Source organism: Carcharhinus amblyrhynchos, chromosome 35, assembly GCF_965287045.1.
Source record: "Carcharhinus amblyrhynchos chromosome 35, sCarAmb.v2.hapA, whole genome shotgun sequence".
Lineage (NCBI taxonomy): Eukaryota > Metazoa > Chordata > Chondrichthyes > Carcharhiniformes > Carcharhinidae > Carcharhinus > Carcharhinus amblyrhynchos.
This window is the reverse complement of record NC_137358.1, coordinates 14,172,477-14,196,133: the sequence shown is the minus strand read 5'-3', so window position 1 is coordinate 14,196,133 and position 23,657 is coordinate 14,172,477. Positions and strand designations below refer to the sequence as shown.

Here is a 23,657-nt window from a genome sequence, read left to right as displayed (position 1 = left end):
CTCTAACGAGTACAAGCCCAGTTTATTCAGCCTCTCCTCATAGCTCAACCCCCTCAACTCCGGTATCAGCCTAGTAAACCTCCTCTGCACTCCCTCCAAGGCCAAAATATCTTTGCGCAGGTGCGGCGCCCAAAACTGCACACAGTACTCCAGCTGCGGCCTCACCAATGCCCTATACAGCCGCAGCAAGACCTCCCTACTTTTATATTCAATCCCCCTCGCTATGAAGGCCAGCATCCCATTCGCCTTCCTGACCACCTGCTGCACCTGCAAGCTGGGTTTTTGCAACTCATGCACAAGGACCCCGAGGTCCCTCTGCACTGTCACCTGCTGCAGTTTTTCGCCCCGTAAGTAATAGTCCTTCCTACCATTCTTCCTACCAAAGTGGACCACCTCAGACTTGCCAACATTAAATTCCATTTGCCATTTCCTGGCCCATTCACCCAGCCTATCTAGATCCTTCTGCAGACTCTCCACACCCTCTGCACAATTTGCCGTTTCCCCAATCTTGGTGTCATTTTTAAGGATAAAGCCAAATAAATACGGGAGAGAAAAAGGAAGAGAGAGATATGCTGATGAGGATAGATGAAGACCGATGGGAGGGGACTCATATGGAGCATGAACATCAGCATGGCAATCTATTGGGCCAAATGGCCTCTTTCTGTGCAGTGTGTGATCTAATCTGTCTCTCTCCGAGTTACTCCCGCGTGATTGAGTAAATAGACTAAAGGGTATGGTGGTAAATAACCAGTGGGAAACGTTTAAAGGAACGGTGGCACAGTTAGAACTGCTGCTTCACAGCACCAGAGACCCGGGTTCAATTCCAGCTTCAGGTGACTGTGTGGGCACTTTCTCCCCGTGTCTGCATGGGTTTCTTCCTCCAGGTTCCTCCCACAATCCAAAGATGTGCAGGTTAGGTGGATTGGCTGTGCTACATTGCCCTTTAGGTTCCCAAGATGTGCAGATTAAAGGGGATTTGTGGGGTAAATATGTGGGGTTACAGGGATATGGCAGGGGAGAGGGCCTGGGTAAGATACTCTGTCACAGAGTCAGCGTAGAATTGACAGGCCAGTTCTGCATTGTAAAGTCTAACAAAAGTATGTTCCACTAAAACAAAACTCAGTGACACGGACCCAGCAAGTTGGAAATTAGCAAAGTGAACTCTGGAATTCAAGAAGGGAGAGAGGGAGAAAACAGCAAACTAGCCTGACATCCGTGCTTAAAAGATGTTGGAATATATTCATAGAATCCCTACAGTGCAGAAGGAGGTCATTCAGCCTATTGAGTCTGCACTGACCATAATCCCACCCAGGCCCTATTCCCATGCATTTAACCTAGCTAGTCTCCCTGACACTAATGGGCAATTTAGCATGGCCAATCAACCTAACCTGTACATTTTAGGAGTGTGGGAGGAAACCCACGCAGACATGGGCCTGCTACGATTCTTGTGGTGGGTGGGACAGGAAAATTCCCCCCAAATATTAGCAGGGATAGAGAATTGGTTATATCGCACAGGAAGCAAAACATAAGGATAAAGGAGACACTTTCAAGTTGGCAGGCTGTGAATAGCGGAGTGCTGTGAGAATTGGTGCTGGGGCCTCAGCTTTTTACAGACTATATCAATGATAAGGTGGGTTCATAATTGGCTTAGCGGTAGGAGACAGAGGGTGATGACAGCCTGCTGTTTCAGTGACTGGAGACCAGTGACCTGTGGCGTACCACAGAGATCCATGCTGCGCCCCCTATTGTTGGTCAGTTATGTCAATGACATTGATGACTATGTTGAGGGGGGGTAGGATTAGTAAGTTTGCCAATGACACCAAGATTGGCCGGATGGTTAACAGTGAGGTTGAGTGTCTTGGGTTACAGGAAGGTGTAGATGAGATGGTCAAATGGGCAGATAAGTGGCAGATGGAATTTAACCCTGAAAGGTGTGAGGTGACACACTTTTGGAAGGAGTAATTTGACAAGGAAGTATACTATAGAAGATCTGACACTGGGAAGTTCCGAAGAACAAAGGGACCTTGGAGTGTTTGTCCATAAATCTCTGAAGGTGGAAAGGTAGGTTAATAGAGTAGTGAAAAAGGCATTTGGCACACTCGCCTTTATCAATTGGGGTATAGATTATAAAAACAGAGAGGTCAAGATGGAATTGTATAGAACTTTGGTGAGGCCACAGCTGGAGTATTGTGTGCAATTCTGGTCGCCACATTATAAGAAGGATGTGACTGCACCGGAGGGGGTGCAGAGGGTTGGAATATTTAAGTTGCAAAGAGGGGTTGAATCGGTTTGGGTTGTTTTCTCTGGAGCAAAGACTGATGGGCAACCTAAATAAGGGGCTCAACCTAAATGACGGGTGGATAGGGAGTAGCTGTTCCTGTTAGTTGAAGGGTCAGTTATGAGGGGACACAAGTTAAAATGAGGAATGGAAGATTTGAGGAAAATCTTTTTTTACACAGAGGATGGTTTTGGTCTGGAATGCGCTGCCTGGCAGGATGCCGCACATCCTTTAAAAAGTACCTGGATGAGTACTTGACACACCATAACATGCAAGGCTACGGGCCAAGTGCTAGCAAGTGGGATTAGATGGGCAGGTTAGGAACTTTCATGAGCTGTTGCAGATGGCCAAAGGGCCTCTTTTGCACTGTGCAATTAGGTGCAGAGACAGGGTGATGTAGCTAAGTTTGCTATCGATACAAAGTTAGGTGGAAAGATAAGCACGGTAGCACAATGGTTAGCACAGCTGCTTCACAGCTCCAGGGTCCTGGGTTCGATTCCCGGCTCGGGTCACTGTTTGTGTGGAGTTTGCACATTCTCCTCGTGTCTGCGTGGGTTTCTTCTGGGTACTCCGGTTTCCTCCCACAGTCCAAAGATGTGCGGGTTAGGTTGATTGGCCATGCTAAGAAATTGCCCCTTAGTGTCTAGGGATGTGTAAATTAGAGGGATTAGTGGGTATAATGTGTGGGATATAGGGGTAGGGCCTGGATGGGATTGTGTTTGGTGCAGACTCGATGGGCAGAAGAGCCTCTTTCTGTACTGTAGGGTTCTATGATAAGCTAACAATGGACTACACTCGGGATGTATGTTACTGCTGGTTTGAACGTCATGTTTGTGTCTCTGAAGGCTGACTTGTGAGTGGGTGTCCCTTCCATTGCTGATGTTGAGCAATGGTGTTGGCCTGAGATGTGCTCATCTTCCTGGAGGGATATCTTTTCCTGCATCTGGTCTCTTTATCCCTTGCATATTCCACATCCTTTCCAACTGCTGTTCCTAAACCGCCATTCAGACTTCCCATCCATCCAGCTCCTATCCCTTGAAATCTCCCCTGCAAAACTCCAGAGGTGAAGTGAGGGTGACTGTCCTTAATACAAAGTGCTGTTGAAGGAGTTTCTGCAATATATCTTGTAGCTGGCACACATTGTTACTGTGCTTTGGTTGTGGAGGGAGTGAATGTTTGCAGATGTGATGCCAATAAAGTAGGACTGCTTTGTCCTGAATGGTGTCAAACTTTGAGTATTGTTGGAGCTGCAGCCATCCAGCATATTTCTTCACACTCCTGACTTGTGCCTTGTAGATGGTTGACAGGCTTTAGAGAGTCAGGAGGTACTCACTGCAGGATTCCCAGTCTCTAACCTGTTCTTGCAGCCACAGTATTTATAATGGCTAGTCCAGTTCATTTTCTGGCCATAATGTTGATAGTGGGGGATTCAGCAATGGTAATACTATTGAAAGGGGTTTGATTGAGTGTGACGTCAGGGAGTCCCAGCAAAACTGGAACCAATGAGAATTGGGGAAAACTCTGCACTAGTTGGTTTTGTACCTGGCACAAAGGAAGATGGTCATGGTGGTTAATCTCAGCTCCAGGGCATCACTGTAGGAGTTCCTCAGAGTGTGTCCTCAGCCTAACCATCTTCAGCTGCTTATCAATGATCTTCTCTCTATTAGATGGCCAAAAGTAAGGGTGTTTGCTGCAATGTTAAGTACCCTTCACAGAAACTCTTCAGAAACTGAAGCAGTACAAGTCCAAATGCAACAAGACCTGGACGATGCCCAGACTTAGGCTGACAAGTGGCAAGTGACATTCGTGCCATACAAGTGCCAGGCAATGACCATCTCTAACAAGAGAGAATCTAACCATTTCCCCTTTCAATAGTATTACCATTGCTGAATCCCCCACTATCAACATTATGGCCAGAAAATGAACTGGACTAGCCATTATAAATACTGTGGCTGCAAGAACAGGTTAGAGACTGGGAATCCTGCGGTGAGTAACTCACCTCCTGACTCTCCAAAGCCTGTCAATCATCTACAAGGCACAAGTCAGGAGTGTGAAGAAATATGCTAGATGGATGCAGCTCCAACAATACTCAAAGTTTGACATCATCCAGGACAAAGCAGTCCTACTTTATTGGCATCACATCCGTAAACATACACTCCCTCCACAACCAAAGCACAGTAGCAATGTGTGCCACCTACAAGATATATTGCAGAAACTCCTCAACAGCACTTTCCAAACCCACGATCACTATCATCTAGAGGGATAAGGCCAGTGGACACATGGGAACACCATCATCTGGAGGTTCCCCCAAGTAACTCACCATCCTGACTTGGAAATATATCGCCGTTCTGTGGCTGGATCGAAATCCTGGAACTCCCTCACTAACAGCACTGTGGGTGTACCTACACCACATGGACTGCAGCTCACCACAACATTCTCAAGGACAATTAGGGATGGACAATGATTACTGGCTGAGCCAGTAAAGCTGGCATCCCTTGAGCGAACAGACATTGATGACCTGTTGGTCTCATATTGACAGCAAACTCACTATCAAGCGTGTCTTTCATGATGCAGCTATCATCCATTCAACTCACATGACCCAGCCAAACAAGTTGCTGCTGACTAGAGAGGGCAGACATACCGAGGAGATCTGCATGCTGGTGTATGTCCATATTTGACACTCGATCTTCCAGCAGATGCCCATTAGTTGTCTGATGCAGCAGAGGTGAAAGCTGGTCAGCCTTTTTTTTCAGTTTGCATAAGTTGTCCATGCCTCACTTCTGTAAAGGAGGGCATTGAGAGTTCAAACCTGATACACATGGAGCTTTGTATTTTCAATTAGCTTGTGTTGGTCCACACTACTCAACCTTGACAGTAGGGCGACATGGTGGCACAACAATTAGCACAGCGCCAGGGGCCCGGGTTCAATTCTGGCCTTGGGTCATTGTCTGTGGAGCACGCTGACACAGGGTTCTCCGAGTGTTTTGATTCCCTCCCAGACTCCAAAGATGTGCAGGTCAGGTGGATTGGCCATGCTAAGTTGCCCCTTAGTGCCCAAAGATGTGTAGGCTAGGGGGTTTATGAAAATAAGTGCATGGGGTTTCGGGGGTAGGGCACAGGTGGGCCTGGTTAAGATGTCGGAGAGTCGGTGTAGACTTGATGGGTTGAATGGCTTCCTTCGGCTCTGTAGGGTATCTATGATCTCTAGGGTATCTATGATGACTGCAGCCTTGGCAATCTTGGTGCTGATTTGGCATTAAGGGACAGGTTGCTGGTATTTGTTGACCCAAGCTATGTGACGTTGTTGAGGCCTCCAAACCGATGTTGTTGATGTTAATGGAACGTAGCGTCTTTACATCCTGGCCCATTACTTTGGTCTTTCTGTCACTGACTATCATTGCAGAGGCCTTGCCAGGCTGGGGGAATGGATCTACAAGCTGGCACAAGTGAGCTTTTCTACAGGATGCCAGCATGGGGTCATCAGCAAATAGTAACTCACTGACCAGGACGTTGTGCACCAAGGCAAAGTGCGTAGTCCATTCCAAGCTGAACAGCTTGCCATTGGCCCCAGTAGCAGCATGGGGAAGAATACGCCAAAGGGACTTGGCGCACAACCCTGCTTTACCCCACAGCTGATCTTCAAAAGTGTGCAGTGGTTACTCCATTGTTACTGATGAAACTGTTCATGGCCTCATGGGAAGAAGAAATGAGGCCTAGGGTCCAGGTGGGCAGCCTATTATCTGTAACAGTGTAAGGAGTCCATCCATCTCTGGTGACAAGATCAATGGTGACTGAGAATGTTGAGGAACTCTTGAATTTATTCTGGGTCAATGGTGATCCAAGGTTGACCTTTAGAGTGGTACGGTAAGATAAGGCTGAAGTCTGGCCTTATTCCACTCCTGGGAGCGGAGAGTGTCCCAGTCAGCACTGTGATAGCTATGAGTAATAAGGATACTATTTAGGGTGTACATCTGGTGATGACGAGATCTAGCTGGTGTCAGTGGTGTGATCTTGCAACACATATCTGTGGAACAAGTTGGTTTGGAAGTTCCAATAAAGTCCCTCAGTGTCCATTGTAACAGCAAAGCTCCAGCAACCATTGTTCAGTTTCTTGCCAATTCCCTCTTGCCCTCTGCATGTTGGCCTGACTGTGTATCGATCCCACCCTTGCATTGGAAGTTCCTTTGAAGGTACAGGGAAATTCACTAATTTACCTCACAGAATTGATCTTTCACATAGAATGCTTTCAGTGCAGGAGGAGGCCATTCGGCCCATTGAGCCTGCACTGACTTAATCCCATAACGCCACATATTTACACTGCTAATCCCCTGATGCTAGGGGCAATTTAATTTAGGGCCAATCAACCTAACTTGCACATCTTTGGACACATCTGAGGTGGAGGTTGGTGTTGGGGTGAGAATGCATTTGAGGTTAACTGGGCCCCTGCCTGATCACAAGCGAAGAGTAAGAAGTTCCTGAACTTCTGATGAGGGCGGGAACTCAGTGATTGAATGCTTTTTACTGCAAAACCCATTCTGTGCTCACATATTGCCTCTTGATGTTCCTCCTGATGTTTCTTTACGGGATTGATTCTGAGTGAGCCTGGTTTCCTGCCACACAGCAATGTCTACGTTGAGCCTTGTAAGTGCTTTGTCGGTCACAGCTGTCCAGTATGCATCACCAGCCTGTGGAAGGTTGTTGGTGAGACCAGGACGTGCAATCCACGTGTCCCAGCTTGCGATCGGAAAGTCTGGTGTCTTCTTTGATGAGTTTGCCTTACCTGGTTCACAGACTCTCTTATTGAGAGTTGACTCTCCAGGTACCCTTTGGAGGAGGCAGGCTGTGAGGGGAACAGCACCCAACTGCCCCGCTTGAGGAAGGGGAGAGGTAGCTACCCAATGAGATGTGATGATCTCTCCTTCCATTGGAGGTAATCCCTGGTTCTTGGGCTCTAAGCCAATCCAGCACGAATTTATAACCAGTAACTGTTCCTTCCTGTATTGTTCCAACATTTAACCTCGGAGTTGGAGTGTCCTCCCCAGAGCATCCTCAATCAGGCCTGGGCAAATAATATGGAGAGTTGCCCAAGCATCAGGGCCCCCCATCGGGCATTTCTAGCATTGTCCAAAGGAAAGAATGAAACCTTTTAATACCAGCTTTGTTACTGGAGTTACCAGAGAGCTGCTCAATAAAAACTGCCAACAGGAACCCACTGCAGATTTTGTGTTAGGCTTCACTCCCCTAGAATCTGCAGTGCATCAAGTGTGTCGAGGGTATGTGTAGTTGTCAGTCTATCTGCACCTCTTGCTTTTAGCTCTCTCCACTGGCTAGCAGTATATTTATTTGGAAAAGACAACTGTGTGTAAGCCTCTCCCTCTAGGACTTGGCCTCCACACCAGCCAGTCCCAGGTAGTGCCTTCCCTTGGTGACATACGTAAACTGAGTACCTCACAGAACCAGGTTAAACGACAAGGGACTCGGAGGAGGCCTGGCTCCCAGACACATGGCATACAGGCCCACTAACACGTGGTTACGCCCTGGTGCCCATGAACCAGATCCCTTGCTATGGGTAAATAGTCTCCGGGTCTTGGGGGTGAAGAAGGTGGCAGAGTGAGATGGACAGTTTATGTGAGCAGGCAACAAGGTGGCTGGTGGGGAAGTGTGGGCTTATTCACTTTTGTAATTAGATGGGAAAAACAGAACTTCTTTTCTTCTAAATGTCGATTTTCAGGGGAACTTGGGTGTCCTTTTATAAGAAACACTGAAAGTTAGAATGCAGGTCCAACAAGTAATTTGAGAGGCAAATGATTTTATGTTAGCTTTCATTGCAAGTGAATTGAATACAAGGATAAGGAAGACTTGCTTTGATTGTACAGGACCTATTGATACCATATCTGGAGTAGTGTGTACAGTCTTGGTCTCCATGTCTAAGGAAGGGTATACTTGCCTTGGAGGTGTTTCAGTGACGGTTCACTAGATTTAATGCTGAGCATCTGATTAAGTTTGGTCTGTATTCTCAGGAGTTTAAAAGATTGAGAATTGGCCTCATTGAAACAAACAGGATCCTGTATGGGGAGGGGCGCGGAAGGGGTGTGGAGAGAGACTGACAGGGTAGTTTTCCCCTGACGGGAGGAGTCTAGAATGAGGGGATACACTCTTAGGATAAGGGGGCAATCATTTAGGGCAGAATTTCTTCACCAAATGGTTTTAAATCTTTGGAGTTCTCTATCCCAGAGGTTTGTGGATGTTCCATCATTGAGTATATTTAACATCGAGATGGATAGATTTCTGATGTCTCGGAGGCAAGGCTGAGGGCCAGCCATGCTGATATTTAATGGACTAGCCTCTTCAAGGGGCTGAATGGTCTACTCCTGTTCCTATTTCTAATGCCATTCCTCTGTTCTCTTCTGAACTTTGATCGTCTTCGCTGGACCCCACTCTTTCTCCTACATGAGCCATATCCAAAATCCTCCATGTCTATCTCCATGTCCCACTTTGTCCTTGTCGCTGTGTCCTCTAACCGTGCATTGCGCTGCTTTGCTTGATGAACTTTTTGTGCGTTTACAGATAACGGGTCCAGAGTGAAGCCATGCCTCTGTTTGGGAACGTCTTTAGTCCGAAGAAAACTCCACCCAGAAAGTCGGCTTCTCTTTCCAGTTTACACACGGTATAGTGGATGATGTGGGGGGATGGACAGTGGGCATTGGGTGGGGGAAATGGACAGTGGGCGATTGGGGGGGAATGAACTGTGGGCGATGGGGGGAATGGACAGTGAGCGATGGGGAATGGACAGTGGGTAGTGGAGGGGAATGGATAGTGGGTGATGGGGGGGAATGAACAGTGGGTGATGGGTGGGGGAATGGGCAGTGGGCGATGGGTGGGAGAAATGGGCAGTGGGCGATGGGGGAATGGACAGTGAGCGATAGGGCAGAATGGACAGTGGGCGATAGGGGAATGGACAGTGGGTGATGGCAGGGAATGGATAGTTTGCCACATGCTGCTGCTGAGCAATGTCACCTGTCTACAACAATCACTCCATTTGACACTATTGTCCCCGCACAGTGTGTATCTCGTGCTTGTATCAATCCCTCCTCCTCTTCTACCACCAGCTACTTAGTATGAAGGTGGTAGGGAGACCGGAACATTGTGTCAACCCGGAGTCACTGAGTGTTTGCTGCTCCAGATCACTGACTGTGGTGGGAGGGTGGAGGAGGGATGGCAGAGGGGTCCCGTTGTTGTCCCTGTAGGAATGGAGTGGAGGTCTCCCACTGCCTCTGTGATAGTGGAATGGTTTCTGTTGATCCTGTCTGGATCCAGCTCTGTGGGACAGTTAGTCTTGCTGTGTGGATTGACTGCTGTAACACGGCCTGTGTCTGTTACAGCTGGATCGGGTGAGCCGGGAGATGGAGCTCGGCCTGGATCATGGTGCTCCAGTGATGAATATTGGAGGACAGAGCCTGAAGTTTGACAACGGCCAGTGGGTGTCAGGTTGGTAGGACATATCTTGGACCGTTAGACGTACTCTGGTGAAGTCAGAGTCACTGAGTGTCACTGCTGCCCGTCCCCTCCTGTTGTCAGAGCAGTCAGTGGCTGCCAGATTGTGCAAGCTTAATTCCACAGTCCAGGAGTTGTCATTGGCTCAGTGATCACACCCTTGTTGTGGGTTCAAGTCCCAATCTAGATACTGAAGTAGATAATCTAGAGATGACACTCCAGTGCAGGACTGAGGGAGTGCTGCACTGCCGAAGATGCTGTATTTCTGATGAAACGTTAACACAGAACCCCCCATTTACCATGTCAGGTGAATGTAAATGATCTGAGGCATTGGATAATTAAAGAGTTCTTCAATATTTATATCTCAGCCACTAAAACAATTTATTTTGTGCCTGTACTTATCTTTTGCCTTCTCTCCTTTTCCCTTTTCTCTTTTTTCTTTTTCCTCATTTTCTCTTTCTGCTTCTCCCTTTTTGTTTCTCTCCTGCCCTAATCGTTTGAATTGTAGAATGATACAGCCACTTGTCTCATTGTGCCTGTCAAGAGTTATCTGTCTCGATTCACTTCCCTGTTATTTCCCATTCTCCACCTTACTTGTCTTTCCCGATGAGTATTTATCCAATTCTCTTTTAAAAGTTCCAATCAAACCTGCTTCTTTCACCATTTCAGGCAGTGCTTTCCAGCTTGCTGTGTAGACCTGTGGGTGGGATTATCTGGCTGTTCCTGCCGGTGGGATTGTCCAGTCTGTCTGATGGTGAGCCTCCCGCAGCAGGTTCCTCAGTGACAGCGGGTGCCACCAAAGGGAAGCCCTGTTGACAGTGACGGGACCAAAGTTCCTGCTGCTGGCCAATGGCAAACCGCCCTCCTTGCCTGAAAACGCTCCATGGAGTGGGGGGCGGAAAATCCCTCCCAATAGTTCCCCGCATCACCCCTGGCTCCTTTGCCCATCACCTTAAATGTGCGACACAGGGAATGATTCCTCCGTACTTACTCTCTCAAAATGATTTTGCACAACCGTCAAATCTCCTCTTAAACCCTCGAGGAGATCAGTCTGCCTGCACAACTGGAGTTCCTCATCGCTGGAACCACTCCTGCGAATCCCTTCAACATGTCTCAGAACTGGGCAGAGTAAATGCGGCTGGAGTTAAACTGATTTGCTTTAGCTTTCTCACCTTTGCCCTCTATTCCAATTTAAAAAGCACAAATGCAGAGGGAACCCTTGGTTGGGTTTGAAAAGCTTTGTCAGTTTGTCCTGCAACCTTCAGTGATTTGTGTGCGTACACTGCCAAGTGCTCTCTCTTCCCCATGTCCTCCTTTCTCTCTGTTGACTCCTCAATTGCCTCTCTCTCTCTCTAACACTGACAAGGGTACTAAAGGTAAGAGAATGAAGACACATACACAGAGTTGAAATGCACGCTGCCCGGGATCTAATTCAGTGGCAGAATAGGCTGAAGGGTTTCAGACAATCATAGAATCCTTACAGTGAAGAAAGAGGCCATTTGTCCCATTGAGTCTGCACCGACAACAATCCCACCCAGTCCCTATTCCTGTAACCCAGCCTATTGACCCTGCCAATCCCCCTAACCTACCCATTTTTGGACATTAAGGGACAATTTAGCACGGCCAATCAACCTTACCCACACGTCTTTGGACCGGGGAAGAAAGCGGAGCACCCTGAGGAAACCCACAGAGATATGTGGAGAACATGCAAAATCCTTACCCAAGGCCGGAATTGAACTGCCACCCTCTCCAACCACTGTGGTTTTAATGACTTACTCCTGTTCCTTTCTTACTGTGGTGAAGGGGACACAAGAAGGATCAAAATGGGGTGGCACGGTAGCACAGTGGTTAGCACTGCTGCTTCACAGCTCCAGGGTCCTGGGTTCGATTCCCGGTTCAGGTCACTGTGTGGAGTTTGCACATTCTCCTTGTGTCTGCGTGGGTTTCCTCCCATAATCCAAAGATGTGCAGGTTAGGTTGATTGGCCATGCTAAGAAATTGCCCCTTAGTGTCTAGGGATGCGTAAATTAGAGGGATTAGTGGGTATAATTTGTAGGGATATGGGGGTAGGGCCTGGGTGGGATTGTGTTTGGTGCAGACTTGATGGGCCGAAGGGCCTCTTTCTGCCCTGTATGATTCTATGATCTATAAAATTTAATGCAGATGAGTGTAGTGAAGCCACTTGAAAGGAAGAATGAGACAAGGCAATATAAACTAAATGTTACCATTTAAAACAGGTCCAGGAACCCCCTCGGGGCGGCACAGTGGTTAGCACTGCTGCCTCGCAGAACCAGGGATCTGGGTTCCATTCCCAGCCTGGGTCACTGTCTGTGCAGACTCTGCACGTTCTCCCCCGTGTCTGACTGGGTTTCCTCCTGGTGCTCCGATTTCCTCCCATAGTCCAAAGATGTGCGGGTTAGATTATTGGACATGCCAAATTGCCTCTTCGTGTTAGGGAATTAGCAGGGTTAACACGTGGCATTGTGGTTGGTGCAGACTCAGTGGGCTGAATGGCCTCTTTCTGCACTGCATGGTAATTCTATGGAATGGAGACACCTTGTGGTTTCTGTAGACAAACCAGTAGCAAGACAATTTGATGAGATTATTGGTGAAAGAGCAGGGGACGGTGGGGGGTCTAACCAGACCCCTCCTGGGCATGATGGACCGAAAGACATCCTCTGTACTGCAGGCATCTGCGATTCCTCTCTCCCGCCTTCCCTCTGTTTTCCCTGCCACCCTCCCTCTTTCTCCTCCCTTAAATCCCTGTCCCAGTCTGTGCACTTATCTCTGACTATTTCATGTGTTGTAGAGACAGTGGGTGACAGTGGCACACAGAAAGAGATGCAGCGCCTACGAAAGCGTAACCAGCAGCTGGAAGAGGAGAATAACCTCCTCCGGCTGAAGATTGACATTCTGTTGGATATGGTGAGTGATGTACACAGTCACTGCAGTGAGGGGCAGGGTCAGTGCTGGGGGGAACAGGGTGACAGAGGCAACATCTGCCAATTGAGTAGTGAATGTCAGTGGCATTGGCGGGGAGGGTTGTGAAGAGTGATTGGAGGAGTCACGAGTGATGAATCATTTTCTTGCAGCTGTCTGAAACAACAGCAGAATCGCACCTGATGGAAAAGGAGTTGGAGGAGCTGAAAATCCACAGTCGCAAGAGAAAGTGAGGGGCTGTGCAATGAGACTGAAAAGTGTGTGTCACTGGGGGAGAGGGCGGGGGAAAGGAGAGGAAGCACAGCTCAACAACAAGAGAAAGAGGTTGGCGTGCGTGGAATGGATCAGTCTGAAAACACAGGTCATATCTCCAGTCAGACCGAGGAGGTGGGACCTCTACGCAGACTCCACATCCTCAGCCTGGGGTGGGGTGGGGGGAACAGAGCAGAGACTTTCTGGGAAAATCAGGAACACATTGGTGAGAGAATCCACGTCGCAAAGCTTTCCCTGTGCGTGGCCATTAACGTGCAGTGAATGAATGGCAGGACGGACTTCAGGTACAGCAAACCCCACACAGTCAGAGCTCACACTTTCCATCGACACTCAGCTCATCGACTGCTGAAGACACTCAAAGTCAATGCCATTGAAAAGACCTGTGAATGGACAGGAACCCAGGCACAGAAACCCTTTGTAGCCGATATGGAACTTAGTGTGTAGGACTATGAGGAACTGCCTATTTCAGGCTCCCAAATACTGTGCAGGACAGTTGTTCATTGGCCAGTGGCTCCAATGTAATGAGTCTTTTCCTGAAACCCAGCTGCGATTGTGATCTGCGACAGTGATGGTGCAGTGATCCGGCCTTGTATATTTCTCTCCCCTTCCCCCCAGTCCTAAAAATGATTTGACTCAACTTTTACCTCTGAAATGACACTGATATTTTTATATCCATTATTCTCATTAAGCCTTGGCTTTTAAAACCTGTTTTAGTGCCAGTCAAGCTCTCTCCTTCCATCCTATATCTGCTGTGGTTTGCATGGAGGTGATCAAGGCTACATTCTCTGAGTCTGAATGATGTCTTGGCACAGGGAATGGGGTGGCCCTGTTGGTCTTAGCTCTGAACAGCAGCAGGTATCCAGGTAGTTGGTGTTTATTTGGTTTCTCTGCTGCAATGGATCAGAAGAACTAGGAGCAGAAATAGGCCATTTGGCTCCTTGAACCTGCTCCACCATTTAGTAAGATCATGGATGGTCTGATTGTAGCTTCACTTCCAGCTTCCTCCTATCCCTCCCCTCCCCATAAGTGTTAACTCCCTTCAACCATCTCCAAATCTCTGCACATCTTTTGTTTTGTCCAGTGAGTTTCTCTAATACAGCAAATTATCCATCAGTTGCTGCTGTTTTACAAGTTTGACCTGTAACGCATGCTAACTAATGGGATTTGCTGATTTATGAGCCTATAATGATAGCTGCAGGATAGTGTGTCTAAAAGATAACCAGTATGAGTTAAAGCTTTGCTCCTGTGTGAATGTATCTGTCTCTTTTAATTTGTAATTAAAACACTAGCTGATTTCAAAGCCACCCTCCTATGCCTCTTATTACCTCGTGATCAATATCTGCTGCTTCTGTTTGAAGGATGCAACCGTAGAGACTGGGGCTTTCTGACAGAAAAATCTCTGTCAGAGTTCCATAGATTGTGAAGTCTGTACTTCGAATAACTCCTGAATGGGGGAAAGTGGTGAGTTTTTTTATTCATAGTATGTGGATGTCGCTGGCTAGGCCAGTATTTATTGCCCATCCCTAATTGCTAGGCCATTTCAGAGGGCATTTAAGAGTCAAGCACATTGCTGTGGGTCTGTTGTCACATGTAGGTCAGACCGAGTAAGAGTGGCAGATTTCCTTCCCTAAAGGAAGTGAACCAGATAGATTTATTTTTAAGTTTTAGTTTTAAATTTACTTATTAGTGTCATAAGTAGGCTTACTGCAATAAATTTACTGTGAAAATCCCCTCGTTGCCACACTCCAGCGCCTGTTCGGGTAACTGAGGGGGGAATTTAGCATGGCCAGTACACCCGACCAGCACATCTTTCGGACTGTGGGAGGAAACAGGAGCACCCAGAAGAAACCCATGGAGACGGGGAAAATGTGCAAACTTTGCACGGACAGTGACCCAAGCTGGGAATTGAACCCGGATCCCTGGCGCTGTGAGGCAGCAGTACTAACCACTGTGCCACCCCATTGTTTTCACAACAATGGTTTCACGATCATCAATAGATGTTTAATTTCAAATTTTTACTGAATTCAAATTTTACCACCTGCTGTGGTGGGATTCGAACCCTGGTCCCCAGAGCCTTACCTTGGGTCCCTGGATTACTAATTAGTCCAGCGACAGTACCATTATACCATAGCTTCCCCATACCTTTGCTTTTGAATTTGAGTGATTAGATACATAGGTAAATGTGCCAGTAACACACTGCAAACAGGCACAAAGTGGATGGGTGATGGTACTGATTTAGGGCTGAATGTTGACCAAGATGCTAAGAGAACTCATTACACTCTCAATAGTGATGTGGAATTTCTCACTAAAATTAACACTGGCTCTAGTTCAACATCTTAACGTTCACTCCTGTTCACTAGGGGAGATGGCAGTATAGTTTTAATGCCATTGGATTGGTAATCAATAGGTCAAGGTTAATGCTCTAGGGACATGGGTTCAAATCCCACCAAGGCACAATGGAATTTGAATTCCATTAATAAATTGAAAAGGTAATCTTGGTAATGTGACCATGAGACTATGATCGATTGTTGTAAGAACCCATCTGATTCACTAAATATCCTTCAGCGAAGGGAATCTGCCATCCTTACCTGGTCTGACCTACATGTGATTCCAGACCCGCAGCAATGTGGTTCACTCTGAATTGGCCAAGCAAACTATTCAATTCATAGAATCCCTACAGGGCAGAAGGAGGCCATTTGGTCCATTTAGTCTACACCAACTCTCCAACAGAGCATCCCACCCACGTGCACCTCATCCCCATGTATTTACCCAGCTAATCCCCCTAACCTAAACAGCTTGAGACACTAAGAGGACAATTTAGCATGGCCAATCCAGCTAAGCTGCACATCTTTGAACTGTGAGAGGAAACCGGAGTACGTGCAAGCTTCCACAAACTCTCGCCCCAAAGGAACTTTCACTCTCACTGGAAAATGGTGAGAGAGATGGTTCCTCTGGGGAGTGCAGCCAGAGCCAAGTTTATGGCACTGTGGGGAGCTTAGCAGTATGAGGCGGAAGGATAAGAGGGGAAGAATGATAGTGGTGGGGGAGGTGTGTCAATAGTGAGGGGTGCAGATAAGTGTTTCTGCCTCTGTAAATGTGACTCCAGGATGGTGTGTTGCCACAGTCACCCAAAGCCAGAATTGAACTCAGGTCTCTGCGCTGTGAGGCAGCAGGGCAAACCAACGTGCCACCATTCACTGGCAATTAAGGGATGGGCAACAAATGCTGGCCTAAATACATAAGCAAGCCCAGGTCCTGGAGTAGATTTTGACTCACTGTGTGACCAATTCTGTGAATAGGAACATAGAATCAAAGAATCCCTACAGTGCAAAGGATGGCCATTCGATCCATGGAGTCTGCACCAGCTCTCCGACAGAGAATCAGTACATCACACTAGTATCCAATGGGACTGATGTAATGGAACTGTAGAAAGAACAACACAGAGGGAAGACCTTCACTGCATTGTTTCAGATCCTAATCCAGTCGAATTAATTCTGCTTCCCTGAGTAAGATTCACGCACTGGGAGAGACATCACCTGAGCGAGACACAGCCGGAGTGAGTGGGAGTTCGGTGTGGAGGGGAAAGAGGTGACCTTTTTTGCTTTCTAACTGTTTCATCTTCAGAGAATGGTCTTGCCCTGCTGGAGGAGTAGAGGCTACTGCAGAGAGAGAGCTGATTGCTAAGTAGCGGCAAGTTATTGTGATAACCCCCAGGATTTGCACGGGGGAATCACTGATTGACTTCCCTGTAGAATACGAGCTCCCCGGTCGTTGGTAATTACCAAGTGGAGCTCGTACACTGAGCCCCATATAAAGCAGGCCCCCGAGTGGGTCAAATAGCCAAGAAAAGTACAGCACAGGAACAGGCCCTTCGGCCATCCAAGCCTGGGCCAATCATGATGTCTGCCTAAAATCAAACCATGTGCACTGACGGAGTCCATATCCTGCCATTCCCATCCTATTACTCAGAGGGTAGTAAGGGCGTGGAATGCCCTGCCTGCAGCAGTAGAGGACTCGCCAACTTTAAGGGCATTCAAATGGGCATTGGATAGACATATGGATAATATTGGAATGGTTTAGGTTAGAGGGTCATTAGATTGGTTCCACTGGTCGGCGCAACATTGAGGGCCGAAGGGCCTGTATTGCGCTGTAATGTTCTATGTTCTATTTATGTATTCGTCTAGTTGCTCCTTAAATGCTGCTATCATATCTGCTCCCACCACTTCCCCAGGCAGCGCATTCCAGACACTCACCACCCTCTGTGTAAAAAACTTGCCTCTAAACTTTTCCCCATGCACCTTAAACTTATGTCCCCTAGTATTTGACTTTTTTTACCCTAGGAAAGAGCATCTGACCATCCAGGGCAGAGGACCCATTATTGTATTATCTTGCTTGGGAGCTGTTTGTGTTCACCACAGGCTTGTGGTTTTTGCTTTACTTCATTTTGTGCAATAAACCACTGTTCCTTTACAGCTGACTCCTGGAGTTACTGTACTTATTTTCTCCACCTTAAAGCTACATTAAGGAAAGGTAAGAGCTCTCGCTTTTTTTAAAAAACGGCATGAATAGTTTTCTAATTGGCATGAATTTAATGCACGTCTTTTAACTATGTGTGACTGGGAACTCAGTCCCGTGATTTGCACAGCCTGCAACATGTAGGAATTCTTTAACATGTAAAGTCTGGGTGACTACGTGTGCAGGAAGTGGCGCCGATCTGACCAGCTTGAGAGCCAGGTTTTGGTGCGCTGGCTGGAGGCAGAACGGTGTAGCCGCGAGGCTGAGAGATTCGTGGTTAGCACCTTTTCAAACATGGTCACCCTGCAGCTTAAGGAAGTGCAGTCAGAGAGGGAATGGGTGACCCATCAGTCAGAAGGAGGCGGGAGGAGTCAGGGAGGAGGGCCAGGCAGGTAGTCAGGAAAGCCTTAGAGCGCATCTCACTCCAGAACTGTTTCTCTGAGTTGGAAAACGGTTAGATTGAAGGTTCCCGTGGGGAGTGCAGCCAGAGCCAGTTTCACGGCACTGTGGGGAGGGCAGGAGGGGAGCTCAGCAGCACAAGAGGGGAGGAGTAAGGTGGAGGAGTAATAGTGCTAGGAGACTCGACAGTGAGAGGTGCAGACAGATGTTTGTGCAGCCGCAGATGTGACTCCAGGATGGTATGTTGCCTTTCCTAGTGCCAGGGTAAGGGATGGCACTGGCTGCAGGGCATTCTGAAGAGGGAGGGTAGAGAGTCAGAGGTCATGGTTCACATTGGTACCAACAACATTGAAAGAAAGAAGGATGAGCACCTGCATCAAGAAATAAGGGAACTAGGAAGCATTTTGAAAGCAGGAGCTGAAAGGTTGTAATGTCTGGGTGCTACCCATGTCACATGCCAATGCAGTACGGTGGTTAGCACTGCTGCCTCACAGTGCCAGTCACCCAGGTTCAATTCCGGCCTTGATTGACTGCCTGTATGGAATTTGCACGTTCCCCCCATGTCTGCGTGGGTTTCCTCCAGGTGCTACGGTTTCCCCCCACACTCCAAAGACACGCGGGTTAGGTTGATTGGCCATGCTAAATTACCCCTTAACGTCAGGGGGAATAGCAGGGGAAACAGATGAGATTATGAGGATAGGGCCTGGGTGGGGATTGTAGTTGGTGCAGGCTTGATGGGCTGAATGGTCTCCTTCTGCACTGTAGGGATTCCATGAGTGCGGTTCAGGCTATGGCATCAATGGGCAAGGAACTGTACGTGGAGGAGAAAGCAAAGACTGGAAACACTGGTTATACCAGCCGTTCACGCCATGCTTCCTTTGTAGTGAAGTCGGAGAATTTGACGCCCAGCCAAATCTCTGTTCACTGCAGCGGGAAGGGAAAGCTCTGGCGGTGTGAATGCCGTAACATTCCAGCCACTATGGTTATCGGAAATTCAATAGTCAGGAGGGCATTTCTGTAACCCTCACTGCGAGTCCAGCATGGTGTGGTTTATTAATTTGTTTGTTCCTGGGATGTGGGCCTCATTGTCTAGATCCAGCATTTATTGCCCATCCCTAATTGCCCTTGAGAAGGTGGTGGTGAGCTGCCTTCTTGAGCTGCTGAAGTCCATGTGGTGCAGAATGGATAGAGGATTGGTTAACAGGAAACAAGAGTTGAGATAAATGGGTCATTTTCCAGTTGGCAATCCATAACTTCCCCAGGGATCAGCGCTGGGGCTTCAACTATTCACAATTTACGTACATGACTTGGACGAAGGGACCAAGTGTATCGTAGACAAATTTGCTGACACAATGGTATGAGAGCAAGGCGTAAGGAGAAGACAAGAGTCTGAAATAGAATGTAGAGAGGTTCAGTGAGTGGGCAGAAGTTTGGCAGGAAGAATAGAAAAGCAGGACATTGCTTAAATGGAGAGAGACTGCAGAATGCTGCAGTATAGAGGGATCTGGGCATCCCGCTACATGAATCACAAAAACGTCAACATGCAGGTATGGCAAGTCATCAGGAAAGCAACAGGGATGCTGCCCTTTATTGTAAGGGTGACGCAATATGAAATAGGGAAGCCTGGCTCCAACAGGGCACGGGTGAGACGGCATCTGAAGCACTATGCAATAGTTCTAATCTCCTTATGTAGGGAGGAACATATTTGCTTTGGACACAGTTGGGACAAAATTCATGAGGCTGATTTCTGGGGATGTTGTTTTATGAGGAAAGGTTGAGCAGGTTGGGCCTATATTCATTGGAGTTTAGAAAAATGAGAGATGATCTAATTGAAATATGTAAGATTCTGAGGGGGCTTCAGGGTAGATGCTGAGAGGATATTCCCATCCCTGGATGAATCTACAACTCGGAAACACTATTTCAAAGAAAGGGGTTATGTAATGGCACACTTTTGGCGTTGTCAGGAGACTTCAGGCTTTGTTAGGAAAGGATAGGCATTTATTGATGAAGAGAGACTTGGTACAGGGGTTTGCAGCCCTAGGTTGCTATGGAGCAGTGCTTACTATATGGCTTCCAGATATATTCTGCAAAGGAGAGAACCCTATCCTCTGGGGTGATCACTCACTCTTGGTCCCTCAAACCAGGCGACCCTCTTCTGCTGTGCTGAGTTAAAGAGACAAACAACACAATCACTACAGTCTCCCATTTAGAATCATAGCCTCATCAAATCTCTACAGTGCAGAAGGAGGCCATTCGGTCCATCAATTCTGCACCAACTCTTGCCCAGGTTTACCCCACAACCCCACATATTTACCCCGGTAATCCCCTTAACCTGTTTATTTTTGGGTATTAAGAGGTAATTTAGCATTGGCAGTCAACCTAACTTGCGTGCTTTTGGCGTGTGGGAGGAAACCGGAGCACCCGGTGGAAACCCAAGCAGACACGGGGGAGAATGTGCAAACTCCACACAGACAGTCACCAAAGGCTGGAATGGAACCTGGGTCCCTGGCGTGGCGAGGTAGCAGCAGTGCTAGCTGCTGTGCCACCGGATGGAGATGAAGAAGAAAGTACCCCCTCCTCCTCCTCCTCCCCCCCCAGAGCAGTAGAGGCTGAAGCATTGAATGCATTCAAGGTTGAGGTAGATAGTTTTCATCTACAAGGAAGTCAAAGGTCGGTAGGGAGTGGCGTGGGGAAGGAATGATCAGAACAGCCATGATTGAATGATGGAGCAGAACCGAGGGGCCAAATGGCCGCCTTGTGTTCAAATAGTCAAAGACAATTAAAGATGGTTAATGAATACCAACCTTACCAGCAACACCTCCTACATCCCATGAATGAATATAAAAAGGAATATACTGTGCTGGGATTGAATTGAGTAGCCTTATTCATGAGACTATTAGTGCAGAGTTCTATGGGATTAGTCAGTGTTAGTGACAATAGCAGATTAATACAGGGTTTAAAGAGGATTGAGGGATGTTAGTGAGAACTGCTCTATCAGTTTCCAGTTTACTTTCTGTCCAGTTCCGTCGAGTTGTTCCTGTGAGTTACTACAACCCACACAGGCGTCAAGAGTTTTTCTGTGCTGTGTGCTCAGGGAATTGGAAGCAAATTAGAGAGCCGAATTTCACTTGGCAGAATTCCTATTATCCATTCCCAGCCACACGCTAAAATAGGGAAGGACAAAAGGGATTGGAGGAAACAAAGGCCGGAATCTTACCACTGTTCACACCAGTGGGGTTTTCCCATCCCGCCACAGTGAAGGGAGACTTGGCTGGGTGCCAAATTCTCCGATCTCACTACAGCAGGAGTTTGGCGTGAACCTGCGGTAAGATCGTTCCTGTGTCAAGAAGGGAGATCCACTTTGAGCACTGGCCCTAGTTCTGGGACAGGTAGGGACTTTTCCACAAGGCATGTTAATGTAGGGGCAAATTGAGTAAGTAGGGAAGAAGAGAGGTATGGAGTAGATATAAGTGAGGAAAAGACTGAAATAAACAAAGATAGTTTGGACAAAAAAATAGAATAAGGAGTGGCATTTGGAGAAGAATGTACACATTAAAATGTGTCTGTTGTCATGTGTGGAATAGGCTGGTAACTGGAAGCATTATAAAGCCATGTTAAATACTCATTAGACCACAGCTAGAGTACTGAGTGCAATTTGGGACTCCACACTGTAGGAAGAATGTGATTGCTGGAGCGTTTCAGCTATGAAGAGAGGCTGGTTAGGCTGGGTTAGGGTTTACCTCAGAGCTGGGTGATTGTGTGGAGTTTGCACGTTCTCCCCATGTCTACGTGGAATTTCACCAGGTGCTCTGATTTCCTTCCACAGTCCAAAGACATGCGGGTTAGGTAGATTGGCCATGCTAAATTGCCCCTTAGTGTCAGGGGGACTAGTGGGGTAAATATATGGGGTAATGGGAATAGAGTCTGAGTAGATTGTGTTGCTGCAGGCTTGATGGGCTTGAATGTCTTCCTTTACTGTAGGGATTCTATGATTCCATGAGTGTAGTTCAGTGTATGGCACCAATGGGCAAAGATCTGTATGTGGGGGAGGCTGAGGGAGGTACCTGATTGAGGTGCAGAAAACTATGAGGGACGTGGATAGGGTAGATAGGAAGGAACTTTTCCCCTTAGTAGAGGGGTCAATAACCAGGGGATATAGATTTAAGGTAAGGGGCTGGGGATTTAGAGGGAATTTGAAGAAGAACTTTTTCACCCAGAGGGTGGTGGGAATCTGGAACTCACTGTCTGAGAGGATGGTAGAGACAAGAACCCTCAAAACACTTAAGTATTTAGATGAGCACGTGAAATGCCACAGCATACAAGGCTACGGAGCAAGTGCTGGGAAATGGGATTAGGATGGATAGGTGCTTGATGGTCAGCGCAGACACAATGGGCCAGAGGGCCACTTTCTGTGCTGTTAAACACTATGGGGCGAATTTACCCTTTCCCCTGCCACGGGAATCGTAGCGGGCAAGGGGCGGACCATGGAAAGGTGTGTGGACCTCGGGTGGGATTTTCTGGTTTTGGGGCGAGCGAGGCTGGAAAATCCCATTCTGCGACTCTATTTATTTTACAGGAAGGTCTGCAACTGAAACATTACCAGAAACCAGCTACAAACTGGAAGAGAATAGTCAAGGTAGGGAAAAGAGAAGGGAGACCAAGAGCAATGTTGGTTGAGAACAAAAAAACATACAGTACAGGAACAGGCCCTTCAGCTCTCCAAGCCTGCACCAATCGTGATGCCCTAATTAAACTGAAAAAAAAACCTTCTGTCCTTCCTCGTTCCACATCCCTCTATTCCCTCCCTATCCATGTACCCATCCAGATACCTCTTAAATGTTGCTAACGTGCCTGCTTCCACCACGTCCTCCAGCAGCGCATTCCAGACACCCACCTTCCTGTGTGAAAAACTCCCCCCTGCGGATCTCCCTTAAACTTCCCCCTCTCACCTTGAACCTGTGTCCCTTTGTAAGTGACACTTTCACCCTGGGAAAAAGCCTCTGGCTATCTACCCTGTCCATGCCTCTCATAATTTTGTTGCCCTCTGTCAGGTCTCCCCTCAGCCTCCGTCTTTTCAATGAGAGAATGTGATTTTGGACTGTTTGTTCATATGTGCGTGAAGTAAACAGGGAACAGAATGACGCGCCAAATGGCCTGCTTCCATTTTGTGACCTTACTGTATTTCTGTACAAACCCATGCTTGGGGAGGGGGATACACAAGACCACACAGATGGATCAAATGAGTGTCACACTGGCCTTATATTTTTTGCCTACTTGTTTGCTCAGTATATCTCAGTGACGTTTCTCACCACACTTTGACCAAGTGACCACATCAACCAGAGAGCTGGTCATGCTGACCCAGTGAGTGTTGGTCACCTCTCTCCATCCGAGGAGCTGTGTTTGCACAGAAACAAACTGGTGCCAAGCTGGATTTGTTTGTGACTGGTTCACGCTCGTGTCTGGGTTCTAATGTTACTCTTGGATCATTGGACTTTTCCCCCTTATAATTTGACTCAATATTGTCAGCACCTGGGGTCCAAACAAAAAGTGGATTTCTGCATGTTGAACTGAATAGCTGCACTGATCCTCTTGATGAACATTCAGACAGCTTTGTTATTCAGCTGGACTTGACGCTTCCACTCATTTACTGTGGAACTGTATTGAGCAAGTGTATATTTTGGCTAATGTTACATCATGTGACGGGGGTTAACACTGCTGCCTCACAGCACCAGGGACCTGGGTTTGATTCCCAGTTCAG

At 47.5% G+C, this 23,657-nt stretch overlaps 1 protein-coding gene across 2 annotated transcripts; it reads left to right on the top strand.

Moving 5' to 3' along the window:
• The first annotated feature begins 993 nt into the window (after positions 1–993).
• On the top strand, positions 994–14,285 carry cby1 (chibby 1, beta catenin antagonist). Of its 2 annotated transcripts, XM_080217644.1 has the most exons (5): positions 994–2,061; positions 8,846–8,945; positions 9,661–9,766; positions 12,582–12,697; positions 12,865–14,285. In XM_080217644.1, the coding sequence occupies exons 2-5, from the start codon at positions 8,868–8,870 to the stop codon at positions 12,943–12,945; spliced, it is 381 nt and encodes a 126-aa protein (XP_080073770.1). In that variant the 5' UTR covers positions 994–2,061; positions 8,846–8,867; the 3' UTR covers positions 12,946–14,285. The 2 variants fall into 2 exon arrangements, with proteins under 2 accessions (XP_080073770.1, XP_080073769.1); XM_080217643.1 differs by lacking the exon at positions 994–2,061 and having other exon boundaries at positions 7,892–8,945.
• Positions 14,286–23,657: the final 9,372 nt, after the last annotated feature.

What these genes read in the sequence shown, in the direction of transcription:
- cby1 (XM_080217644.1), top strand. Translation starts at nt 8,868, where the DNA reads ATGCCTCTGTTTGGGAACGTCTTTAGTCCGAAGAAAACTCCACCCAGA. An exon ending in CAACGGCCAGTGGGTGTCAG is followed by an intron (nt 9,767 to 12,581) that starts GTTGGTAGGACA and finishes CATGTGTTGTAG; the next exon opens with AGACAGTGGGTGACAGTGGC. An exon ending in TTGACATTCTGTTGGATATG is followed by an intron (nt 12,698 to 12,864) that starts GTGAGTGATGTA and finishes ATTTTCTTGCAG; the next exon opens with CTGTCTGAAACAACAGCAGA.